The following is a 20,862-nucleotide window of genomic DNA, read 5'->3' as shown; positions in this document are numbered from 1 at the left end:
TTCTCAACTACAGAGTAGATCACCTACTTCCTGTTTAAACTGGTTTGCACAGTCGATTTCAGGTGGTTCAGATAATATCAGATGACACAATGTCAGATTTAGAGATATTTTCTTAAATCACATCTCGTATCCTCTCAGTGAGCGACCAGCTGTTTGGAGGTGGAAAATGTAACACAGGATTCAAACTTGTCTCTTCACACAACTATTCAAACAATGATCATGACGTCTCCTTTAAAAGAGCAGCTCTTTAGTTTCTAACACGGCGGGCTCCGTGGGTGAATTCAAACGCTACACAAAACTATCCACGTTTTTCCCTGGATGCCACGTCGTCTGATAGTGGTTTGCTTCTTCTAACTGAAAACAAGCTGCACTCGTGGCGTCCCTCGCTCTGCTCGACCAACTGGTGCGACACATGTCAGCGTTCAAGTCGTGGGTCCTGATTATCCAGAGGTTTCTGTGTGAGATCTGAGTCACAATGTCATCACATCCAAACAGTCGAACAAGCAAAAAAGAAAAAAAAAGAAAAAAAGAAGTTGACTCATTTTTCCCCATTAACCAGCTACTGAATGAAAACTCATTCATGAATCATGAGGTCAAAACCGGCAACGGGATCAACCGCCGCTCTCTATCGGCTTAAAGGTCCACTCGTCCGTAAAAAAAAAAAACTCTTAACAGTGAATCGATCTAAAGAGGAAAACCATTAGCTGGGAACACTTAAGTGTCATTTTTGTTTTCAAGCGGTGGGGTCACATGCTTCCGAGGGGTTTTACAGCTGTTCGGCCTGAATTTAAGTCCTTAAAAGGCGAAATAAATAAGAGATAATGACGGCTTTGAAAATGGTAAATTGGTGAGAAAATGTTTTTATCTCACAGACTTCATGCAGCACAAAAAACAACCTGCTGCTGCGGCAAGAGTGTTAATGCACATGCACAGATAAAACAGCATCTGTGTGATGAGCAGTTTTTGCAGCCAAATTAAAATATTAAAAAAACAGTTTCATGAAGAGACTTCGTGTGCACGTGTCACTCACCTGGTCTGACCAGCGCTGGTGCAGCAGCAGCTGTGACGCTCTCACCGTTGGCCTGCGCCGCTGCTGTACTTTCTGATCCAGATATGGCTGTCTGTTGGGACACACATGTGAAATCATGAGGTCTGACCTCTGTGGCGAGGACAACACTACTTTTTCCACTTGACTAGAGGAGGGGAGGAAAAAAAATTGCTCTGTAGTAGTAACGTGTGTGTGTGTGTGTGTGTGTGTGTGTGTGTGTGTGTGTGTGTGTGTGTGTGTGTGTGTGTGTGTGTGTGTGTGTGTGTGTGTGTGAGAACTGGAAATCTGTGGTGTTTCCCATGAATGAATTCTTGTTTTAAGAGCTGCCTTCCAGGATTAACGTGACACAGAGGCTGAAGGAAACTATAGGAAACGGTTCCAACAGCAGCAAACTACACTTCATTGTGTTTTAAATTGAATCCATAAGCGTCGGTAAAACCGCTGATCCTCCGGCTACAGCTGCTCCGATCCGATACGTGTTGGAAATACAATAGATGCTCTCACAGTAGAGACAGGGGGTTTTGTGTGTTTGTGTGTGTGTTATGCTGTGGTGGTGGTGGCTGTGGTTCATCGTTGCTCACCTGTGGTGGGGTGGGGGTGGAGCCGCTTCGGCCCCCGGACATAATCTCCTCTGTGATGTCTCGCCCTCCTTGGTTGGGGTCTCTTATTCTTATCTGTGGAGGAGAAAAGAAGAAGGGAAGAGAGAGAGAGAGGGAGGGGGGAGGTGGAGAGGTGATAAATCATCCAGGTGGAGGCGACGTAATAAAAAACTGGCTGTTTTTTCACTTGTTAAATGAATGAGTGCGAGGCGTGTGAAGCGAAGTGAGTCGCATTCCCATGATGCAACGTGTCCTGTGTCCTCCCCCCTGCTGCTGCCGCTGCTGCTGCCGTTGAATGAAAAGCTACATTTCTGGCATTCTGAAAACCGAGGTACACCAAATCCAAACACTAACCGCCGTGCAAATTCCTCCTCCCGGCGTGCCTCTGCCTCTGAGTCACCGCCGCGTTGAGAGTCTGAGCTAACAGCCCCGACAAACTCTGAGCTCAAAGTGTCACAACGAAAGAAAAATTCAGAGGAACAGTTTCTGCTGCTGTTGTGAAAACGCCTGACTCACATGAAGGCAAAGCAGTTTTTCCTGTACACACACACACACACAGAAAGAGAGAGCGAGAGCACTCAAGCAGAGAGAGGAGGAAAAAAAAGTGAGAGCAAATCTGATCACTCGCATAAGGAGTGCCCATACATTACAAACACGTGTCTGCAGCTCACCCCTCTCTCTCGCTCGCTCTCGACTCTTTACTTAACTTTCTAGAAGTAGCAACAGGAGCTGTCATGGAAGCAGCAGCGGCTACAAAAGTGACGCACGAGCTCCACGCAGCCCGAGCTCCGAGCGTCCACACCGACACGACACGACAAAGCTCGACTTTGGAAAAAAAAAAGAAGTGCAAACGGCAATATTTGCTCGTCGATTACTGACCTTTACCTGGAATCGCTGCTGTCAGCCCCTCGCCTGCTCGGCTGCTCGCTCGCTCCCCTCCCCGGCGGAGCGTTTACAATCCGCCCCCCTCTTACCAGGCCTCTCTCATCCTGGTGGGGGGGAGTAGAGGCTGGAGTAAGCTGTCCCCGGCAAAGACTTGGACTTTAAACTCCCACCACCACCACCTTCTCCTCCTCCTCCTCCGCAAAGACGCAGGATAGGTGGGGTTGAACGCAAAAAACTCGGTATCCGGCGGAGGGGGTGAGTTGTTGTTGTTTTTTTTCTTTTTGTTTTACAGGCCAGAAGCAGCAGCAGCAGCAGCAGAGGAACAGAACAGGAGCTGAGAGCTGCGGCGCCTGGCCTGTCAGCACAGCACAGCAGAGCAGAGCGGAGCTAGCTTAGCAACTTGACTCACTCCCTCCCCTTTCTCATACGCTGCCCAACAGAACAGGGAGGAGGAGGGGAGTAACACACACAAAAAACTGAAAAAAGAAAAAAGGATAAAGCGACTGGCCTTGTAAAGCTATGGTATTGGAATGCGCACCCCCGCCCACAGAGACCAACAGACAGTTAAAGGGGCCGGAGTGTGAAGGAGGGGCAGGAGGGGGCAGGAGGGGGGCAGAGGGGTAGGGGGTAGGTATGGGAGGGTTTCCAGGAGGAGGAAGAGCAGGAAAAGGAGGAGGAGGAGGAGGGGGGGGTAAAAAAAAAAATATCGTTATCAAATGAGCAGCAGCCAGAACAAGAAACTCCCCCTTTCCCCCCTCGTTCTCTCTCTCTCTGTCTCTCTGTCATCCTGTTCACTCTGAAAGTTTCTCCTCAGATTTTTTTCTTTTCTGAGAGTGGAGGAGGTGGGGGAGGAGGTGTGTGTGTGCGTGGGGGAGGGGGGGGGGGGGTGCCACAGCAGCAGCAGCTAACAGCAGCTAACAGAGAGCAGAGGAAGGCTGCTCCGTCAGTCTGTCAGTCCGTCAGTCGGTCTGTTAGCCCTTCCGGCTCACGAGGAGGGGGAGGAGACCGGTGGCCACGTGGAGCTGAGCTATGTGCTGACATGTCCTTCACCCCCTCCCTCTCCCCCCTCCCCTCTAGATTTTCTCTTTGACACACAGTGAGAGAGGAAAGAGTAGAAAAGTTAAGGGAGGAGGAAAAAAAGGGCAAAAGTTGCATAAAGCTACAGCTACAGCTACAGCTACAGCGTTTTCTTCTGCTGCTGCTTCGTGTCGCCACCAGGTACAAAACTGGGCAGAAAAGTTGCAGAAAAGTTGCAGCAAACCCCCCCCCCCCCCCAAAAAAAAAAAAAAAAACATGACAACTTTTTAAAATCTACAAAGTACAAACACAAACTAATCAACTTCCTTCTCCTTCTCTCTCTGACTCGTACGCCTCAACACAGAAGCTGCTGCTGCAAAGTCCAACACACAAACTCCTAAAAAAATGTCATTAAATCTCTACCTGCATCACCACTGAAACACCAGGTATGCAAATCTCATGGTTGCACGCACAGTCACACACACTGACACACAAATCTCTTTACATACTGAACACAACTCACCCGAGCAGATTTGTGCCACAGTCCCTCTGTCCTGTCATCTTTAAGAGGTTTTTACACAGTGGGAGTTTTTCTTTTTTACGTTTTGTGTCACCAAGTGAGTGTGTGTGTGTGTCTGTGTGCGCTCGGGAACCTTGGAGCCGGTGCTGCAGCAGCAGCAGTGCAGCCGGGGCCCATGGGAACAGGCCAAAGTCCAGCCCAAGCGACCACAGCCGCTGATAACCGGCCAAGTTCCCTGGCAGGACGGACCCGGGGCATCGTGCAAAGTTAAAGTCTTGAGGGAAAAAAAAAGAAGCCCCGAGCGGCGAAGACTCACAGATAAACAGACTTGCACTATCAGCAGGACTTTTAAACTATGACGGGTTCGGATGACATCGTCATCATCGTGACGTGGAGACAAGTGTTAAAGTTCCAGCCTCTATGATATGAAACAAACCTGAGCCACAGACTCAAGACAAAAAATATGGCCAAAAAAAGCTGCAAACCAGACAAAACCAGTTTGTAGACACAAACGGAGCCGTGAGGAGGAAAAAAAACCCAATGCAAATGCAAGACGCAGGGAAACCTGTTCACATGCATGCGCAGGCCTGAGCCGCTTACATTTATGTGTCACATACATGAAAATAACCAAATATCAGAGGATTAAAAGCGTCGCTGCACTGCGGGTACAATGTTTGGTCAAACAAAGACAAGTTTCATCTTGTGCAACAGGTTGAAAAAAAAAATCAACTGTGCAGAAAGCAGAACACGTTCGTCACTCTCAGTTGGACAGAGGGAATCAGACAAGAAGAAGACGCAGGAGGAACAGCAGCGTCTTTACACTTGTTGACTCCATTGTGGAGCTCTGAAAACCAGGATTGCGCGGGAGGCACCGGCCGGGGCCTCGCTTCACAGAGAGCTACCACATACCAGGGCCAGGGCCATCTTGGAGAGCAGAGAGAGGAGGAGAAACACTAGACATACTGTAGGACTCTGTGTGTCGCGGCGGCGGCTTGGTCACTGAACAGCCCAGTTAAGGTCGAGTCTCGCCGCTATCTATTTCAACCCGGTAAACTGAACTCAATGTGCAGAGTCTAGAAGCGTCTTCAGAGGGGGGATTGCAACACAACGGGGGCCGGGTCGCTTTATCTTTATCTCTCGGTGCCATCGGGTCAAACTGTACTGACTTATCTGCAACATTTTGCACTGGAAAAGTGAATAAAAACATTTCTTCAGTGGTATGCCGATAATTCGGTGGTATAAAGTGGTATCCGGTGCTTCCATAAGGCATAAACACTAATAGACTTTAATAAGTTGACAGTGCACTCTTCCAATGTGCAGGACTGACAATAGATAACCTGGTATAGAGTTGTCAGCAGGTTTCAGTCCTTTTATCCGTCCTCACAATGAAGCTACTCTCATTTAAATAGACATGGTATTTCCTTCTGTTTCTAAAAAAAACAGATTTTATAACCACGATAACGTCTGACAAGAAAGAAAAAAAAAACACATAAATCAAAGACAAAGACTGTGCTGTCCGGCTATATTTACTTGTAAAACGATCACTGGACGAGAGAAAACCTCTTGCAGTCCGGCCTGGAGAGGTGTTTCTGTGGTGGAAGGGGGGAGGGAGCGACCTGGCTACACTCATCTCTGCAAAGTCAAGGAGGGTTTGGCCCAAAAAAAAAAGTCGCAGAATTTGTAGCAAAGAGCTTAAAAAAAAAAAAAAGTAGACAGATAGAAGAGCTGCCAACACGTTTTGAAAGAGCAACGACCAACGGGGAAACTTTATCACTCAGTCAGTCAGTCAAAAGCAACAAAATCACAAGACATCACGTTTTCGTCCAAACTTATACTTCACTACCCACAATGCACCTCACAAATGTTGCCATATGTCCACAGTGAAACCCTAAAAACAGTGTCATCTACCATAACACACCAGCTTGGTGCTTGACGATGCCGTTTGAGATCAATCTGAACCCATGAAACTTCCTTCCAAGATGAGCGCGATGATGTGTATTTGAGGTCACGGGATCATAACGTCACAACGTTGCAGAAATTGGAAAACACACTGCAATGGATCGAGGTTGTGATATATGAACACGTGTTAGCCAGGATTAGTGATGATGTTGATAACTTTGGTCATGGTGCCACCTTTTCTGCTTGTAACACTGCTGTGACCCTGCACCACGAAGCAGGATCACCAGCTCAGCGAGGTAACAAAGTAGTGAAGCTCCAGACAGCGTTGCGGTGATTGTATCCAGTTTATGATACATTATGAAAATATATCGAGTGTCTATTCACAACAACAGCGTTAAAGGATTGTCCAGGATCTCACAGCCTGGACTTGAATTTCTCTGCCTATTGTTTTTTTTGAAGGGGTATATGGGGGTGTGTGTGAGGGGTGCTGTCTCTACTATGAGACGAACTGACCCGTCTTATATTAGAGACAGGCGTCTATATGGGACAGGCTTTTATTTAATTTAGAACAAATCTTCTGCTCAGCAAAGATGGAAAATGTAATAAAATCAAATGGTTCTGAGAAGAAAGAGTCGGATCCAGAGCAGCATTCATTTACAAGTTTAATCAGCACTGATTAAACTTCTTCTAAATAAATGTGTCACAGACTGTATACAGGGTCCAGCTCTTTCTTTGGGCCAGTCCGAGTTCTCAACAGACTAAACAACACGACCGGACACACCGGGTTCGGGTTGAAAACATTTAATAACTCGGTTGGGTCGGACCACAGGCTTCTTCTTGTTTTTCTTCATGGTTGTGATTGGTCTGCTGTCTTGAACCCGCCCGTTATACGAGCATTCACCGATTCCCACTAAGACAAACCTGGGTTGAGTTACCGAGTTGATAACCAGCGTCGTGGTCCCACTGATCCGGAGTGACATTGTTCGGACGGTTCAGCTGGATAGGCTGGGTGTAACCCCGGGCAGGTTGAGCTCGCTTCGTGATACAGGTCTCTGATCGACTGCACTGATGTCAGTAAAACTGTAACTGCTGAATGTTTACATTGGTCGTTTTAAATATGAGCATTTCCCATGGGGCTCTGCGTGTCTTGTAACTAAAAAGCAATACTATGTGTTTAAATAAATAAAAATTTTCATAACGAGCACACGCTGCAGCGCCATCACAAAAAAACCTGATATTTGTCTTTTAGTCTGCTTTATCTTTAACATATAGCACTGTGCAGAGGTTTTAGGCCTCCATTAGATTTGTTGTTTTAGTGATGCTACAATGAAATCTAAAGAGGAAGTACTGAAAGAAGATCAATTCAAAAACCTCATGACAGTCACACTAAAGGATGTGCTGACGGGAGGTCACACAACACACTGGCCTTTAGCCTGTAGAGGCAATTTTGGTCAGATTATTGTGTCTTTGCACATTTTGCCTACATGTTTCCCTTATTTTTTTGTTTGTATCTTAATAAAGAGACATGTGGAGGGCAAATCTTTGCTACAACACCAAATCTAAGGCTTTTGCACAATACTGTATACATACAGATGTCTACACAAGATCGGCTCTTTGGAGCTGTGTAGAAAACACACATGTGATATCTCCATATGCAATCAATATAAAAACACCTGATCCCCTGATCTGCTCCTATAAACAGCTGATGACATTTTCCACTTTAGGTGTACTGCCCTTTAAAACGATATACAATCTCATATAAGGAGTTTATTCTAAGGCCCCGTCCAGACGAATTCGTTTTTTTCGAATCCGGATAAATACTTTATCGGATTGGCCTCGCGTCCACACGGATCCGGCGTTTTCAGGGGGTGAAAACGGTATTTTTTGAAAACGGGTCCCAGAGTGGGAAAATTTGAAAACGCCGCCCCAGCGCATCCGTCTGGACGGCCAATACGGATTTTTTCAGAAACGATGATGTCATGCCCCCCGCCGCTCTACCTGTAACCTGACACACACACACACACACACACACACACACCGCTGCAGCAGCTGCTGCACACTGACAGTCTATGCACGTAACAACAACAACGGCCGACTAACGTCGGCTGAATCGCGTCTGTTTAATCATCACTGATCGTAATATTTACTCTGACACGACTCCCTGTCAACATTTAATCCCATGTTTGAGTTTGAATACAGCGGGGAACTTCTTCTATTGAATTACAGCGGGGACCTCCCGTCTTCTTCAGCTGTTTTAAGTGTTTATGTGTGGCAAGCAGCTCTGCAGCGCCACACACACTCCACACACACGCCTGCAGTATGTAGGTACTACAGCGTTTTGGGTCGTTTTCACTGGATCAGTGTGGACGCAGATATTTCTGAAAACGATGCCGTGTTTACGGAGATTTTTTTCAAAACGATTAAGAAAAAGATCGGATTCAGTGAAGCCGCGTTTTCGTGTGGATGGGGCCTAAGGTTCATAAAAGGTTATTAAGCTGGAATCATGTGGAGACTTTAAGTCCAGAGTAGATAAATATGTAAATCCTGAACCACATGTGTGTGTTCTTCTGGTTTATGGTCTGTTTTGTGTTAATGGCGGTGTGTGTGACTCGTGCAACTCTTTACCTGTTTGCGTTCCCGTTTGGTGTGCATGTGCTGTGGGGGCTGAGGCGGTGGTTGCTGCTGCTGGGGCGCCGGGTTCATAATGACGGGCGCCGCCTGCACCGAGGGGGTGAACTGGGGCTGGGCGGGGTAGTAGGCCCCTGCTGTGGATCAGATCAGAGACACAGAGAGAGAAAGAGAGGGGAGAGAGGAGAGAGAGGGGAGAGAGGAGAGAGTGTAAACCAACATATACACCGACTTAATCCCACGGTCATAACACATAAGCTGCGTTAACACATCGCTAAGTCACGTCGGACTAATTTGAGGCTCGTTATACGGAGCTGCGTCTGAAAACTCGACAGTTTGATTTCTGGAGGATTTGCAGCGCGGCAGCTGCGGTTTTATGTCCGCTGCAAAGTTATAATGACATTACACTGAGGTAATTGTACTTTTTTTAAGGTGCTAAAGTCTTTTGGCTGCCGGCTGAGGATGTGGGGGGCTTACGTTTACACCTCCTGGCATCTATCTGACGCTCCGGTGAAGAGCAGCTTGTAAACACACCTCAATTAAACCGGAATTCCTAGATTAACAAAAACAAACAATGTTTAAGCCCCACGCTTTAGAGTCCAAACTGTGATGAGGATGAACAGTTCAGGGTGAGCGGAAGTGGACGTGGGCGATCTGAACAGATGATTCATGACGGAACAAACAAGTGAATAAACAAACTGATCAATAAGAGGTCAGCAGCTTTGAAAAGGAAAAACACTGATGATTTGAACCCAATAAAGGACATTATTGATCAATACACCCAGGCCGACAAGTCATCAAGCTTTATATTGTTACCACTTTCACACTGGTTGTTTGTTTTTTAATGTTTGGACATATACAGGTAAAACTGCTCTTTACCTTTTAAACTCTAATCAGAGCCATGTTGAACTATCTTGTCTTGCTTCACTTGAGCAAATTTGACCTGTTGTGAAAGGTTTCAGCCGACAATCATGTCCACTATCTGCTAATTTGCAGACTATTTTTGCATATCATCTATAAAATGAGTAATAAAATTGTGAAAAATGCTGATTATAAATCCTCAGATATAAAGTTTTATCCCGCTCAAACCTAAATATAACTTATTTCAATGTGATGTGTGTGACATTAAAACTTCTAGATGTTCACATTTTGGTCCCTGGTGACAGCAAAACACTTAATTTTATCATCAAAATAGATGCAGATTAAACATTGGATGATCGACTTCATCGTTTCAGCTCTCACAGCCCGTGTTTACACGCAGAGTCACTAACAGGTGACTTGCTGAAATCAAGTATCAGATGATCAGAATTAAACGATTTCTAAAAATACCTCAAACTGCAATCGCTTCCTTTCCACCGGGCATTTTTCTTACGGCGCTCAAACGCACACCGTTGCACCTTAAACCAACTTTTTGCACCAAAAAGTTGTGTTTTTTTTCTTTTTTCTATCTTTAAAATCTCCCCCTTCGTGTCGTTATCTGCACGCACCGGTTTACCACGGCAGACATGGCACCTGAAGGCACCACCATGGCACAGGTAGGCCTTCAGACCATGACACAGCACTCTCTCTCTCTCCCTCTCTACCCAGCTGTGCAGCAGGAGCCTCTTGTGTCTTAAGGATATAGATATTTATCACGCACACCACACATGCATTCATCACGACAGCAGCCGCCAACCAGACAGAGACCCGAGGAAAAAGGGGTAAAAGAAGAAAAAATACATAAATCAAAAACTCAAAAAGCTCCTACTGTGGCCTCTCCGGTGAATAATGCCATCCAACCACTCAAGTGATATTACCTGGCCTTGCTACGGGCCTCGGTTACAGTTCAGAACCAGTTGCAGTCCAGTTTTCAAAGGACTCAGGGAGGGTAATAAAATCCTCTCGGACTGAAGAGGCCTCCTCTCTTCTCCCAGCGGCTCCCTCCTGCTCTGCCTCTCCCTCTCTCTCTCTCTCTCCCCCTCTGCATGCATTTCAGTCTAACTCACATTACTGAGTCTGCATTGTTGACCAGGAGCAGCGCAGCCTAAATATAGTCAAAAACCCACACCGGCTGAGGGGAAGAGAGAGCAACGCAAGAGGGGGGAAAAAGGGAAAGGGAGGGAAAGAGGGAGACTGTGGGCAGGCAGGCAGGGAAGAGAGGAGGACGAGGAGAAGAAAAATAAGAAGCTGTGAGCTCGCTGGAAACCAGAACGCCAAAAAAGCAGCAATACAAGACACTGATACTGTGAATTAAAAAAAAAAAATAGGCTTGAAGTATGATTCACAATGTGCAGGAGATTGAGAGAGTAATGGAAGAGGAGAGGGAGGAGGAGAAGGAGGAGGAGGGGGGACACGACACCTACCCTCAGAGTCCTGCTGCTCTTGAGACCCACGGTTCCCCATGTTTCTGCTGAAGGCAACAACAAAAATAAAAAAAACAAAAACAAACTGCAAACTGTAGAGAGAGACAGAGAGGGAGAGAGAAAGGAAAGGAGAGGGGGTTTCTCTTCTTCAAACCCCCTCTCTTGACTTCTTCCTGTCCTCTCTACAGGTGCCCTCTCAGAATGACTTCTTTTAACACTCGGCCCTCCCTCTTCCAGCGTGTCTCCATTTTGCTCCTCCCTCTGACCTTCCTGATTCCTCCCTTGCCTTTCACTTTTTCTTTTTTCTTTTACCTTCCTCCCTCCCTTCCCTTCCCTCCGTCTGTTTCCCCCCTCTGGCAGCCGGGCTAAACAGTTCAGTTGTGTCACTGAGAGCGGGCGGCTCCGATTCGGCTGAAGACCCCCCCCCCCCCACCCAGGATCAGCGATCTGATCCATGCTGGTCCAGACTTGACAGGCTACTACTACTAAAGAGAGAGGGAGAGGGGGGTGGGGTGTGTGTGTGTGTGTGTGTGTGTGTGTGTGTGTGTGTGTGTGTGTGTGTGTGTGTGTGTGTGTGTGTGTGTGTGTGTGTTTGCATGCGGGGATGAGTTAAGTAAATCACTCAACTTTGTGGGAGGGGGTTAGTCTTAAAAATAGTCGCCACACTCCGTCAGCGCTGCGCGTGTGTTTGTGTGTTTACCTGACTGCTATTAAAGGACCGAGTGGTCAAAGGGACGGAGCCACTGTGCCTCCATACAAAGCAAACAGCGGCCGGGCCAATCACAGAGTCCGACACAGAGACTCATCGTCACATGACCGGCTCATTTATTAAAGGGGGGGGGGGGTCATATGCCGCTCCTGAGATTGCCACCGGGACACGTGACCAGAATGACCGGTGCGGCCCGGCGCACGCCCACGAACGCAAACACACGGGACATTATGTCCTGTACAGTCATACAAACAAACAGTATTAAGAGCTGCTGCAGAGAGTGAAACTTGTCACTGATATCAAAGGTCCAATAACAGCACAGAGACCTCGTCTTTGATTATTGATGGGCTCTAGGTTCTTTATTGATACTGTGGAAGTATCGAACGCCTCAGTCCACAGAGAAATACACACAGCCCGTGTTCAGAAACTGAGCCTTAAAACCAGCCGGCAGGACTTCTTGTGACTGTGTGATGTCACAACAGAGCCAGCGCCAGGCCCCGCCCACCTGGACCACCACCGTCCAACAGTTATAGGATTTGATGTCAACTGAAATCTGCTCTATTATCTATTAGCCATATTCACAGTGTTGCCATCTTTGCTTACGTCGTCACTTGGGGTGGGAAGATTCAACGCCATAACGTCACATAACGTTACGATTAACATTAGCAGTTGCAGCTAATGCCGGCTGACTTAATTCAAATCAGTTTAACCCAAATGTCGTTTTACTTTGAAATACGGCCCGATGTCCCTTCGCTCGTTAACAACCCATGCCTTCCTTAAATCTGTATCAACCGGGAAGCGATGAAAGGAGTTCATCAGACTGCCGACGTTTGTACGGCTTGAGACGCAGCAGTTACGGTTTGTTTACCCACCCCGAGTGATGACGTAAGGAAAGATGGCGATGCTGTGAATATGGTCAATTCAATGAGAAAACAAAACAAAACAAAACAAAACCAATCAGAGGCGATGACCTGCTGAGAGGAGATGTTTCACTTTCTTCTTCTGGATCAACACTGGAAATGTGTAAAATACTGAACCTTTAACACAAAACCTAAATGTGGCACAGTCTCTGTACCTCTATTGGCTTTTATAAGATCTCATGTTCCAGTTTCTCATGCTAAGTAGGGAAACAAAACCTGATTTGTGTTTCATTTGTAGCTCTTTCCAATTAATGTTGAAATATAAAAATACCCAGGGCTGAGAGTTTCTACCAGAGCAACAATGTTCAGATCATAAATTGACTCCAAGGATCCATTTACAACTTAGTGGTTCCACTTTACATTCAGATTTCAGATTTCAAACCAGATATTGTTATTGTTTATTGTCTGTACTGTAATTTGTTTTGTTTTAATTGTGTGTCTGTTGTGTGGGAATCTGTTATTTGGATCTGGTTTGAAATAAATTATAAAAATAGATTCATTCTCATTTCACAGATGCTTTTATCCTAAAGCATTAAAGCTCCAGGGCGGCAGGAAACTTTGCATCAGATCAAGAAAAGACAAGCAACAAAAGTGCAGAGTCAGCGCTAGTGCAGCAGTTTATCTAAAGTCTAAACCATCTGTTTGTTTCAAGTTGTTTCGATGCTTTTCATGCAAACTCAGGTGAGCAACAACAAGCGCCCTGAGAACATGCACTAAGCTGCGATATAAAACAAAAACAAATCAACAACAGGATATTATTGGTTGCAACAGGAAAAGGTTCAGGCCTCTCTCTCTCATTATGTCTCGCATTTTGCACGCTCACCCTTTCAATCATCGTTAAACACTGAAGATAAGGCTCATTAACCCGACGGTTGAAACTCAAGATAATATTCACTAAAACAGACGTTAACAGAAGAGAGGGGGAAAAGAAACTCGACTTTTCAAGTGTTTACATGACTGAAAATGTGAAAATACAGATAAAGACGCTGCTGACTTCATGCAAACGGTGACATGAAAGAAAGAAACACTGCTAATCGGGTCAAGTTTCTCCTCCAACTAGTAGAAATTGCATTAAGGGCTAAATTGAGTCGCTATTCGAGGTCGGCTCGGGCTAAAAGATCTGGTTAGAGACTCTCGGGCTGCTTCTAAAATGCAGAGCCGGTGAACCCCCCCCCCCCATATCACACAACACAACTGCCGCATTGTGACGGACACAACACGAGAGACCGGGCTTATCTCAGAAGCTTTATGAGCTGATCTCAGCTCAGTTTTTTTAGGGAGAGCAACAGCAACTTTATACACTGAATTCAGACGGGCTGTTATTGTTTCTTCACTGACAAAAGAGAGTTTGAATGTAGGCCAGATGAAAATGCTTCCTGCTGTGTGCGAAGGCCGAGTGCCCAAACACAGAGGCTGCAGAGGTTTTGAGAACAGAGACCGACTCGTTGCAGCTCCAATGAATGATCACCACACTTTTCTTTTTCTATACATCTAGCAGCAGTTTTTTTTTTTTTTTTTTTTTTTTTACAGGAACATGGCGTCACAGGTGCAGAGTGTGCAGAGGTATTGTTTGCACATTGACGCAGGGCGGCGGTGCGGCGAGGTGCAGAGGGAGAGAGAGAGAGAGAGGAGAGCAGCGACGTGGACGACGGCCTAACGGGGAAGAATTGTGTTTTTACAGTCCCGTATTCAGGCCCGTGGCTTTCTATTGCTGATGAGCTACAGTTTAAACAAAGACGACACATAGTTCAGATGCCTGACGGTGGGGGGTCAGCAAGTTTGTTTTCGGGGGCATCATCAGTTCTTGCGGCGCACCGACGGCCGACCGCCACTAGAGGGGGCGACAGTCCACGGAATGAGCAGCAGCAGCAGACGAGGCCGTGGCGCTGCCGTACGGTGTTTAATGGATGTGAAGTAATGTGAGTTAAGATGGGGAATTAAAAAAGACAAAGCTGAAACTTCCACGTGTATTGATTATTGATGACAGCCACATCTGTTCTGATCCGAGTGTCTCATGGAAACATGAAGGTGAAATGCTGAGCGAGGATCTTATTCTCGCTGACCTGCTTGAATTTAATTTTTCACAGAGCGGCCACACCCGTCACCGAGAGCACGATACGTCTCGTAGCTGCATTTTATTACGGTCACAGGGCCTGTGTGTGTGTGTGTGTGTGTGTGTGTGTGTGTTGGCTGAGAGGGGACAGAGAGAGAGAGAGAGAGAGAGACAAAGTCGACTCGGCTCGTTTCTTCCTCCCTGTGTGTTTTTGCTGAATGTCACTGAGCAATTACCGGCTCAGAAAGACGACGAGGACGACGTCGCTCTCTCAAACCAACATCAACGCTGCTGCTCATCAGGAAGGAGATCGTTCAGTCAGATAACTCTTTAGACTGATTTAAACATTTTCATTTCTGACTTCTACGGCCTCAAACGGCTCTAATGTGACCAACTGACCCCAAAGGTCCAGGGTTTGACTCGGCGATTTGCTATTCAAACCGTGGTAAACAAATCAGACACCGTGCCTCTTCTAATAAATCCTCCTCTTACAACACATTTATTTGTCTTAGCCTTGGGTAGTGTCTGATTTGTGTTGTTTTATCCCTTCACACGCTCAATTGCTGCCAGAACCTTTTACTTTAAGCTGATTTTTGATGGGATTTTTTTTTTTTTTTTTTTTTTTTACGATTCTCAGCTGATTTTTTTTCTTTTTTCTCATCAAGTTTTTATTTTTATTGTAAAGCACTTTATCCTTTTAAGAAAAGTGCTATATAAATACAAGCTGTTATTATTTTCATTTTCATAACTATAAAAATATATAGCTCATACTCTTTAAAGAGAGCAGCTGAAAGGCTGTTAAACACAAGCAGCTCTATCATCCGATATCTGTCTGCAGATTCTCCACAAGCACAACAACATGCTGCTCCGTTCATGTCCTACGCAACCAGATTTATTGACCTGTGATAAAGGCAATAGTTTTCTGATAATGTAAAACAAACAAATTGAGCAGGGAGGGACACTCCCAGACCGACAGCTCGGGTCACAACGTCACAACGGGGAAGTGGACGGATGACGCACAGATTTTCCAAACCAACCGAGCACGACACAAAACAACCTGAGAGTGTGAGAGCTGAAGTGATTAATCAATCAACCAACCACTGCTGTGGCTCAGGTTAAATTATGATTCATCAATTACCACACCACTGATTATCTTGGTAGATTTTTTTTCCCCCAGTTTTCTACACTTCCTGCCCTTTATAAAAAAAATTCCTGACATCACATTAAGAAGTGTTTCACTGTAAAGTCTGTCCAAACAAATTTCCGTCGGTAGCATTTTATGATATATTAAACATAGAAGAAAACATAATATTATTGAATCACTAAACATATGCTTTGTGTCATGGGTAGGCTGTACAGTGTGGGAATAAAGGTTGAATTTAATGCATACAAACGGTCACAACATTACTATTTATTACTGTTTATTGTACTGACGGAAATTTGCTAGGACACACTTCATATTTGACTTCAGGGACGTGATCAGTGTCAGTTTAATAATTATTCAACCCTCTATGATTGATTAATTCTGCAGAGGCTGTTCCTCCTGTGTCAGTGTGTGAGTGGCTCAGGTGAGGTGAGGCCCCAGGCAGAGCCTCTTACCATAAGTACCATATTCAGCGGGGCTGGTGCCGGGGTAGAAGCCGGGGGTGCCTGTCGGGACCGGGTACTGCTGGGGCGTGGCCACGTAGGTCGCTGACCGGTACTATGGAGACGATCAGAGGAAGAGAGGAAGAGAGGAGGAGAGGAACAAGGGCGGGAAGGAAAAGACAAATAAAATGATTAGTCAGGGTCATAAAAAGCTGCATAAAAATGTAAAAATAAACCTGCACGTGATCTCTGCATCATAAAGGACCTGGGCTGTTTAAAGACATCTATAAAAAAACAATAAATCTGTATACACTGGGTCTTAATTATGATATTTCACTCTTTTTGGCATGTTGAAAATCCAAAAATGTCAGAATCTCTCTGTTTTGGGCTTTTTGTTTTCAGACTTTTGAACATATTCTTCATAGTAAAGTAATAAATAATGTTAAATTCATTAACACTTCACTTTGCTAACTATAAAAACACATTAAATTCATTTTAAAGTAAGAACATACTTCAAACTACTATTCAGTAGTATCAGGCGTCATTACAGAACAAGTTACTGTTTGGATAATTTAGTGCAGAAATAAGACATTTCACTTTATGTTCATATATCCAATGTACATCGTTTGCCATCTAGCGAGTTATGTGAGCCTGAAAGTTTAACTAACTTGTGCTCCAAAAAGCTAAAATCGTCATGTCCATCACCCGTCACTACCCAGTTTATTCAATAGACTTTAATTAGACTTGAATATATGTTGAGGGAGAAACTTATTTAGACTTGGATACAGAGGCAAGGAAAAGTATGTGAACCCTTTAGAAGTTTTCTGTATTAATTGCTTTGCTTTCCATTGCAGGCCTGAAGTTTACCACTCCAACACACTAATGGGAAAATGTTTTGTGGACTGATGAAACCAAGATTTAATTTTTTTTTTTAATTCATTAGATTTTGGAGGTGGAGGGAGCATCATGGTTTGGGGCTTTGCTGCCTCAGGGCCTGGACAGTTTGCCATCATCAAAGGCAAATTGACTTCCAGAGTTTATCAAGGCTTCCTACAGGATAATGTCAGGGTGGCTGCCCACTAGCTAAAGCTCAGTAGAAGTCGGGTGATGCAGCAGGACAATAGTCAGGTTTACATCTAAATGTATCAACATTTTTGAGCGTATTTGTTGAAAATGCGCAAAAAGAAAACAATAGCACTACAGCGGGAAATAAAACAGCTTTTCGCCTGTTTTACAGCTGTATATGCCACTGCATTCTAGGAAACTGGTATGCTGTATACTGCGGTGTGAATGGCGTCAAGTCATCGTTTATTCGCAAAACCTGTTTCCATGGCAAAAAGTCGCATTTTCCTTTTATCGATACGCTGAGAAATCCACCCCCTCTGAACGTAAATACGTTTTTTGCGAATTTTCAGCCATTTTTCGAATTTCTGGCGTTTCCATCTGAGTATTTTCTCACAAATTTTGAAAATGCGAATATGAATAGGTGGATGGAAACGCCACTAATGACCCTAAACATTGAAATAAATCTACAGCGTTACTTCAAAAAAAAAGAAAATCCACCTTTGGGAGCGGGCCAGTCAGAGCCCGGACCTGAATCCAATAGGGATGCTATGGAATGACCTCAAGAGAGCCGTTTGCACCAGACATCCCATAATAACATGGCTGAGCTGAAGCAGTTCTTTGAGGACCAATGGTCCAAAATTCATCCTCAGTGTTGTGCAGTTCTGATCTGCAGCTACAGGAAACTTTAGGTTGAGGTTGTTGCTGCCAAACGAGGTTCAACCAGATATTAGATCCAAGGGTTCACTTACTTTTTTCACCTGCACTGTGAATATTTAATGGATATGTTCAGTAAATACATTAAACATTATAATCGTTTGTGTGGTATTAGGTTAAGCACATTGTGTTTGTTTATACTTGTGACTTAGATGTAGATTGAAAACTAAGAAATTCCAAAGGGTTCACATACTTTTTCTTGCCACTGTGTATACTGAGGGAGAAACTTCATCTACAATACAGCCGAGCAAAAAGACATATAAAAGGAGATTAGTAATAAAATAAAGAGAAAAGTAAATGATAAAATTGGAAACAGATTAAAAAAAACATTTCACATTTATAGCAAAACTATTAAACAGTTGGAAATAAAATAAGATAAAAATAGGCATTTGAATTGTCCTAATGATAAAAAATGAGGTAAGCTTCAGATATTAACCATCACACAATTGGCTGACGATGATTGATGTCAAACTTACAATCAAAGGCTTTGCTAAGATCTTTGTTCCAGACTATCTGAGAACGCTTTTAAAAGTTAAAATAAATTAATTTTTTCAAGATTTCAAAGGTCAAACGTGCCCACAATTGAAGAATCATCATCAAGTGTCCTCAATTATACATGTATTGTTTACAGGTGCATCTCAATAAATTAGAATAACATGGAAAAGTCCATTCCAAGTAGTTCAAGTCAAATATTGAGTGCATATAGATGAACATACTTTTCAGAAGGCCAACATTTCCATATTAAAAATGCTTTTTTAAATTGGTCTTTTGTAATATAAATTTTTTTAAGATACTGAATCATAGGTGTTCATTAAATGTGAGCCATAATCATTACAATTAAAAAGAAATTAAATACATTTGAATTTGAATGAATTACTGACATAAATAAATAAACTTTTCCATGATATTCTACTTCATTGAGATGCACCTGTACGTATTGATGAATTATAGCTTGTGTGTGTTGAGCCGAGGTGAAAACATCAAACGGTCTGGCGCGGCATGGTGCGGCGTGCTCTACCTGTCCCGGTATGAAGTAGGCGGGTCCCTGCGGCGAGCTCTGGAAGGACAACTGTTGCCCGGGGATCATCATCATCTGGGAGCCAGGGCCCGCCTGGTAGACGTGGGTGGGCGTCACGGGGCGGGGGGCGTTGCTCTGCGGGACGCCTCGGGGCCCGCCGCCCGGAGGCAGGCTCGCCCTGTTGGCATAGTAGGGCTGCAGGGAGGGCGTCGAGGAGGAGGGAGGGGGTGAGGGGAGGAGAACACAGAGAGGAGGTGAAGATGATTGTGTGAAAAAGAACAACAACAAAAAAAAAGAAGAGGTGACAGGAAACGTGTGAAGAAGAGGGCGAAGGGAGACGGACAAACGAGGGAGTTATTAGTTCCTCTGCCATAAAAACAAATAAATAAACATCTATCTACCCCCCCCCCGTATGATTTTTATCTCCTGGACAGAGTGGAGCTGGCCCGGTCCAGGGCTCATAGCTCTGCCCATGAATCTGTGGCGCGGCTCCAAGTGGAAACATATTGGCCCTGCCTGCCAGAGGAGATAAAGCAGCTAATGCCGGTTCATTCAGAGCCTCCTCATTGACATTCTGCTGCTGGCCTGGGAGCTAACCGCCGTGGCCAGCAAAACCACGCCGAGCCAACAGAGCAACAACACTGCCAAATATTAGTCACACACATATGCACTCCTCGGGAGGAGGAGGATGAAGACGGTGGGGAGGGAGAGGGAGGAAGAGAGAGGAAGAGGGAGGAAGAAAAAACTAAACTAAACCAAAAAAAAACAACAACAAAAAAAACAAAACAGGGGGGAATGCGAAGGAGAAACTGAAAGGAAGAGAGGAAATCTTTTAGTTACCTGTAGCGACCTGAAGCTTCCCTTTGACACACATCACACACACACACACACACACAAGAGAAACACACCGAAAAAGGAGAGAGGGTGGGAAAGAGGGGGGGGTCGAGGAGGAGGGAGAGAGAAAAAGAGAGAGCACCACAAGTCAGTTAGAGAGGGGGAAAAAAAGCCCAGAAAAAACCCGTCGGGTCTGAGCCAAGCAGTGAATTAACGAGCTGCATGCAGAGAATAGGCAGAACAGTGGATCCCAATAAACCAGGTCCGGTCAATGCTGAACGAGTAAACACAGGAAAAACTAACACTAAACTAAAAACAACTAGAGCTGGAGGACGAGCATCGGCCACCTGGGTGATTTATTGCTTACAATAAGAAAGCTGCTATGTCTTATTTTCTTTATAAATCAATTTATTATGATTTTAATAGTCAAAAATATTCAGTATGTAGGTGAAATATTAAATAAAAGTAGTGCGATATATTGTTAAATGTTTATTATAGTAATTAATCTTCTCTGGCATCAAGATTATCTGACTTCTGCATCATTTAATGACAAAAAATTTATATGTTTGTCTTTTTATTTGGGAGGTTAACATTTAAAACTAGGGCTGCACAACTGATCGCAATGTAATTGAAATCGCAAGATCTAAAAATTGTAGTAGGTGCTTTTTTTTTCTCTTTCATTTGATTAAGATGAAAACTTGTTGTATTGTTGCTACAGAGATGTCCTGGCCAAACGACATCAAACTCTAAAGACGTAAAGGGGACGTTTGTTTGTTTGGTACAAGACCTAAATAGTCGTATATAATAAATAATTAGACCTTTTACAATGAAATCGCAATTGCAATTTGTTTTGCATACTGTGCCACCCTGTTTAAAAACATGTATTTCCTATAACCAGCCTATAAAACCATAATCACACTATAAAAACATCACAAGGTTATCAAGTAAAAAGTTGCGGTAATCTAATGTCATGGTCCATCACCTTTATTTTAAAACAAGGAAACCCCTCCACCCCTCCACCCTC

At 44.5% G+C, this 20,862-nt stretch overlaps 1 protein-coding gene across 8 annotated transcripts in view; it reads right to left on the bottom strand.

The window, feature by feature from the left end:
- LOC310996417 (eukaryotic translation initiation factor 4 gamma 1-like) overlaps positions 1-20,862 on the bottom strand; it is a 70,966-nt gene that overhangs the window by 39,803 nt on the left and 10,301 nt on the right. Inside the window, exons 6-12 of one of the 8 annotated variants that reach the window (XM_083985799.1) lie at positions 19,845-19,865; positions 19,005-19,199; positions 18,180-18,218; positions 16,229-16,322; positions 8,594-8,733; positions 1,630-1,722; positions 1,031-1,121 (exon numbers count right to left, since the gene is read on the bottom strand). In XM_083985799.1, coding sequence (XP_083841925.1) covers positions 1,031-1,121; positions 1,630-1,722; positions 8,594-8,733; positions 16,229-16,322; positions 18,180-18,218; positions 19,005-19,199; positions 19,845-19,865 — 673 coding nt within the window. Of the gene's footprint in view, positions 1-1,030; positions 1,122-1,629; positions 1,723-2,001; positions 2,506-2,526; positions 3,100-4,072; positions 4,285-8,593; positions 8,734-10,392; positions 10,655-10,938; positions 11,394-16,228; positions 16,323-18,179; positions 18,219-19,004; positions 19,200-19,844; positions 19,866-20,862 lie in introns of those variants that run through there. The other 7 variants (XM_083985800.1, XM_083985801.1, XM_083985802.1 and 4 more) reach the window with 7 other exon arrangements.

Source organism: Trachurus trachurus, assembly GCF_905171665.1.
Source record: "Trachurus trachurus genome assembly, chromosome: 13".
In the NCBI taxonomy this organism is placed as follows: domain Eukaryota; kingdom Metazoa; phylum Chordata; class Actinopteri; order Carangiformes; family Carangidae; genus Trachurus; species Trachurus trachurus.
Note: the sequence above shows the minus strand (reverse complement) of the source record. Positions and strands in the feature narration are given on the sequence as shown.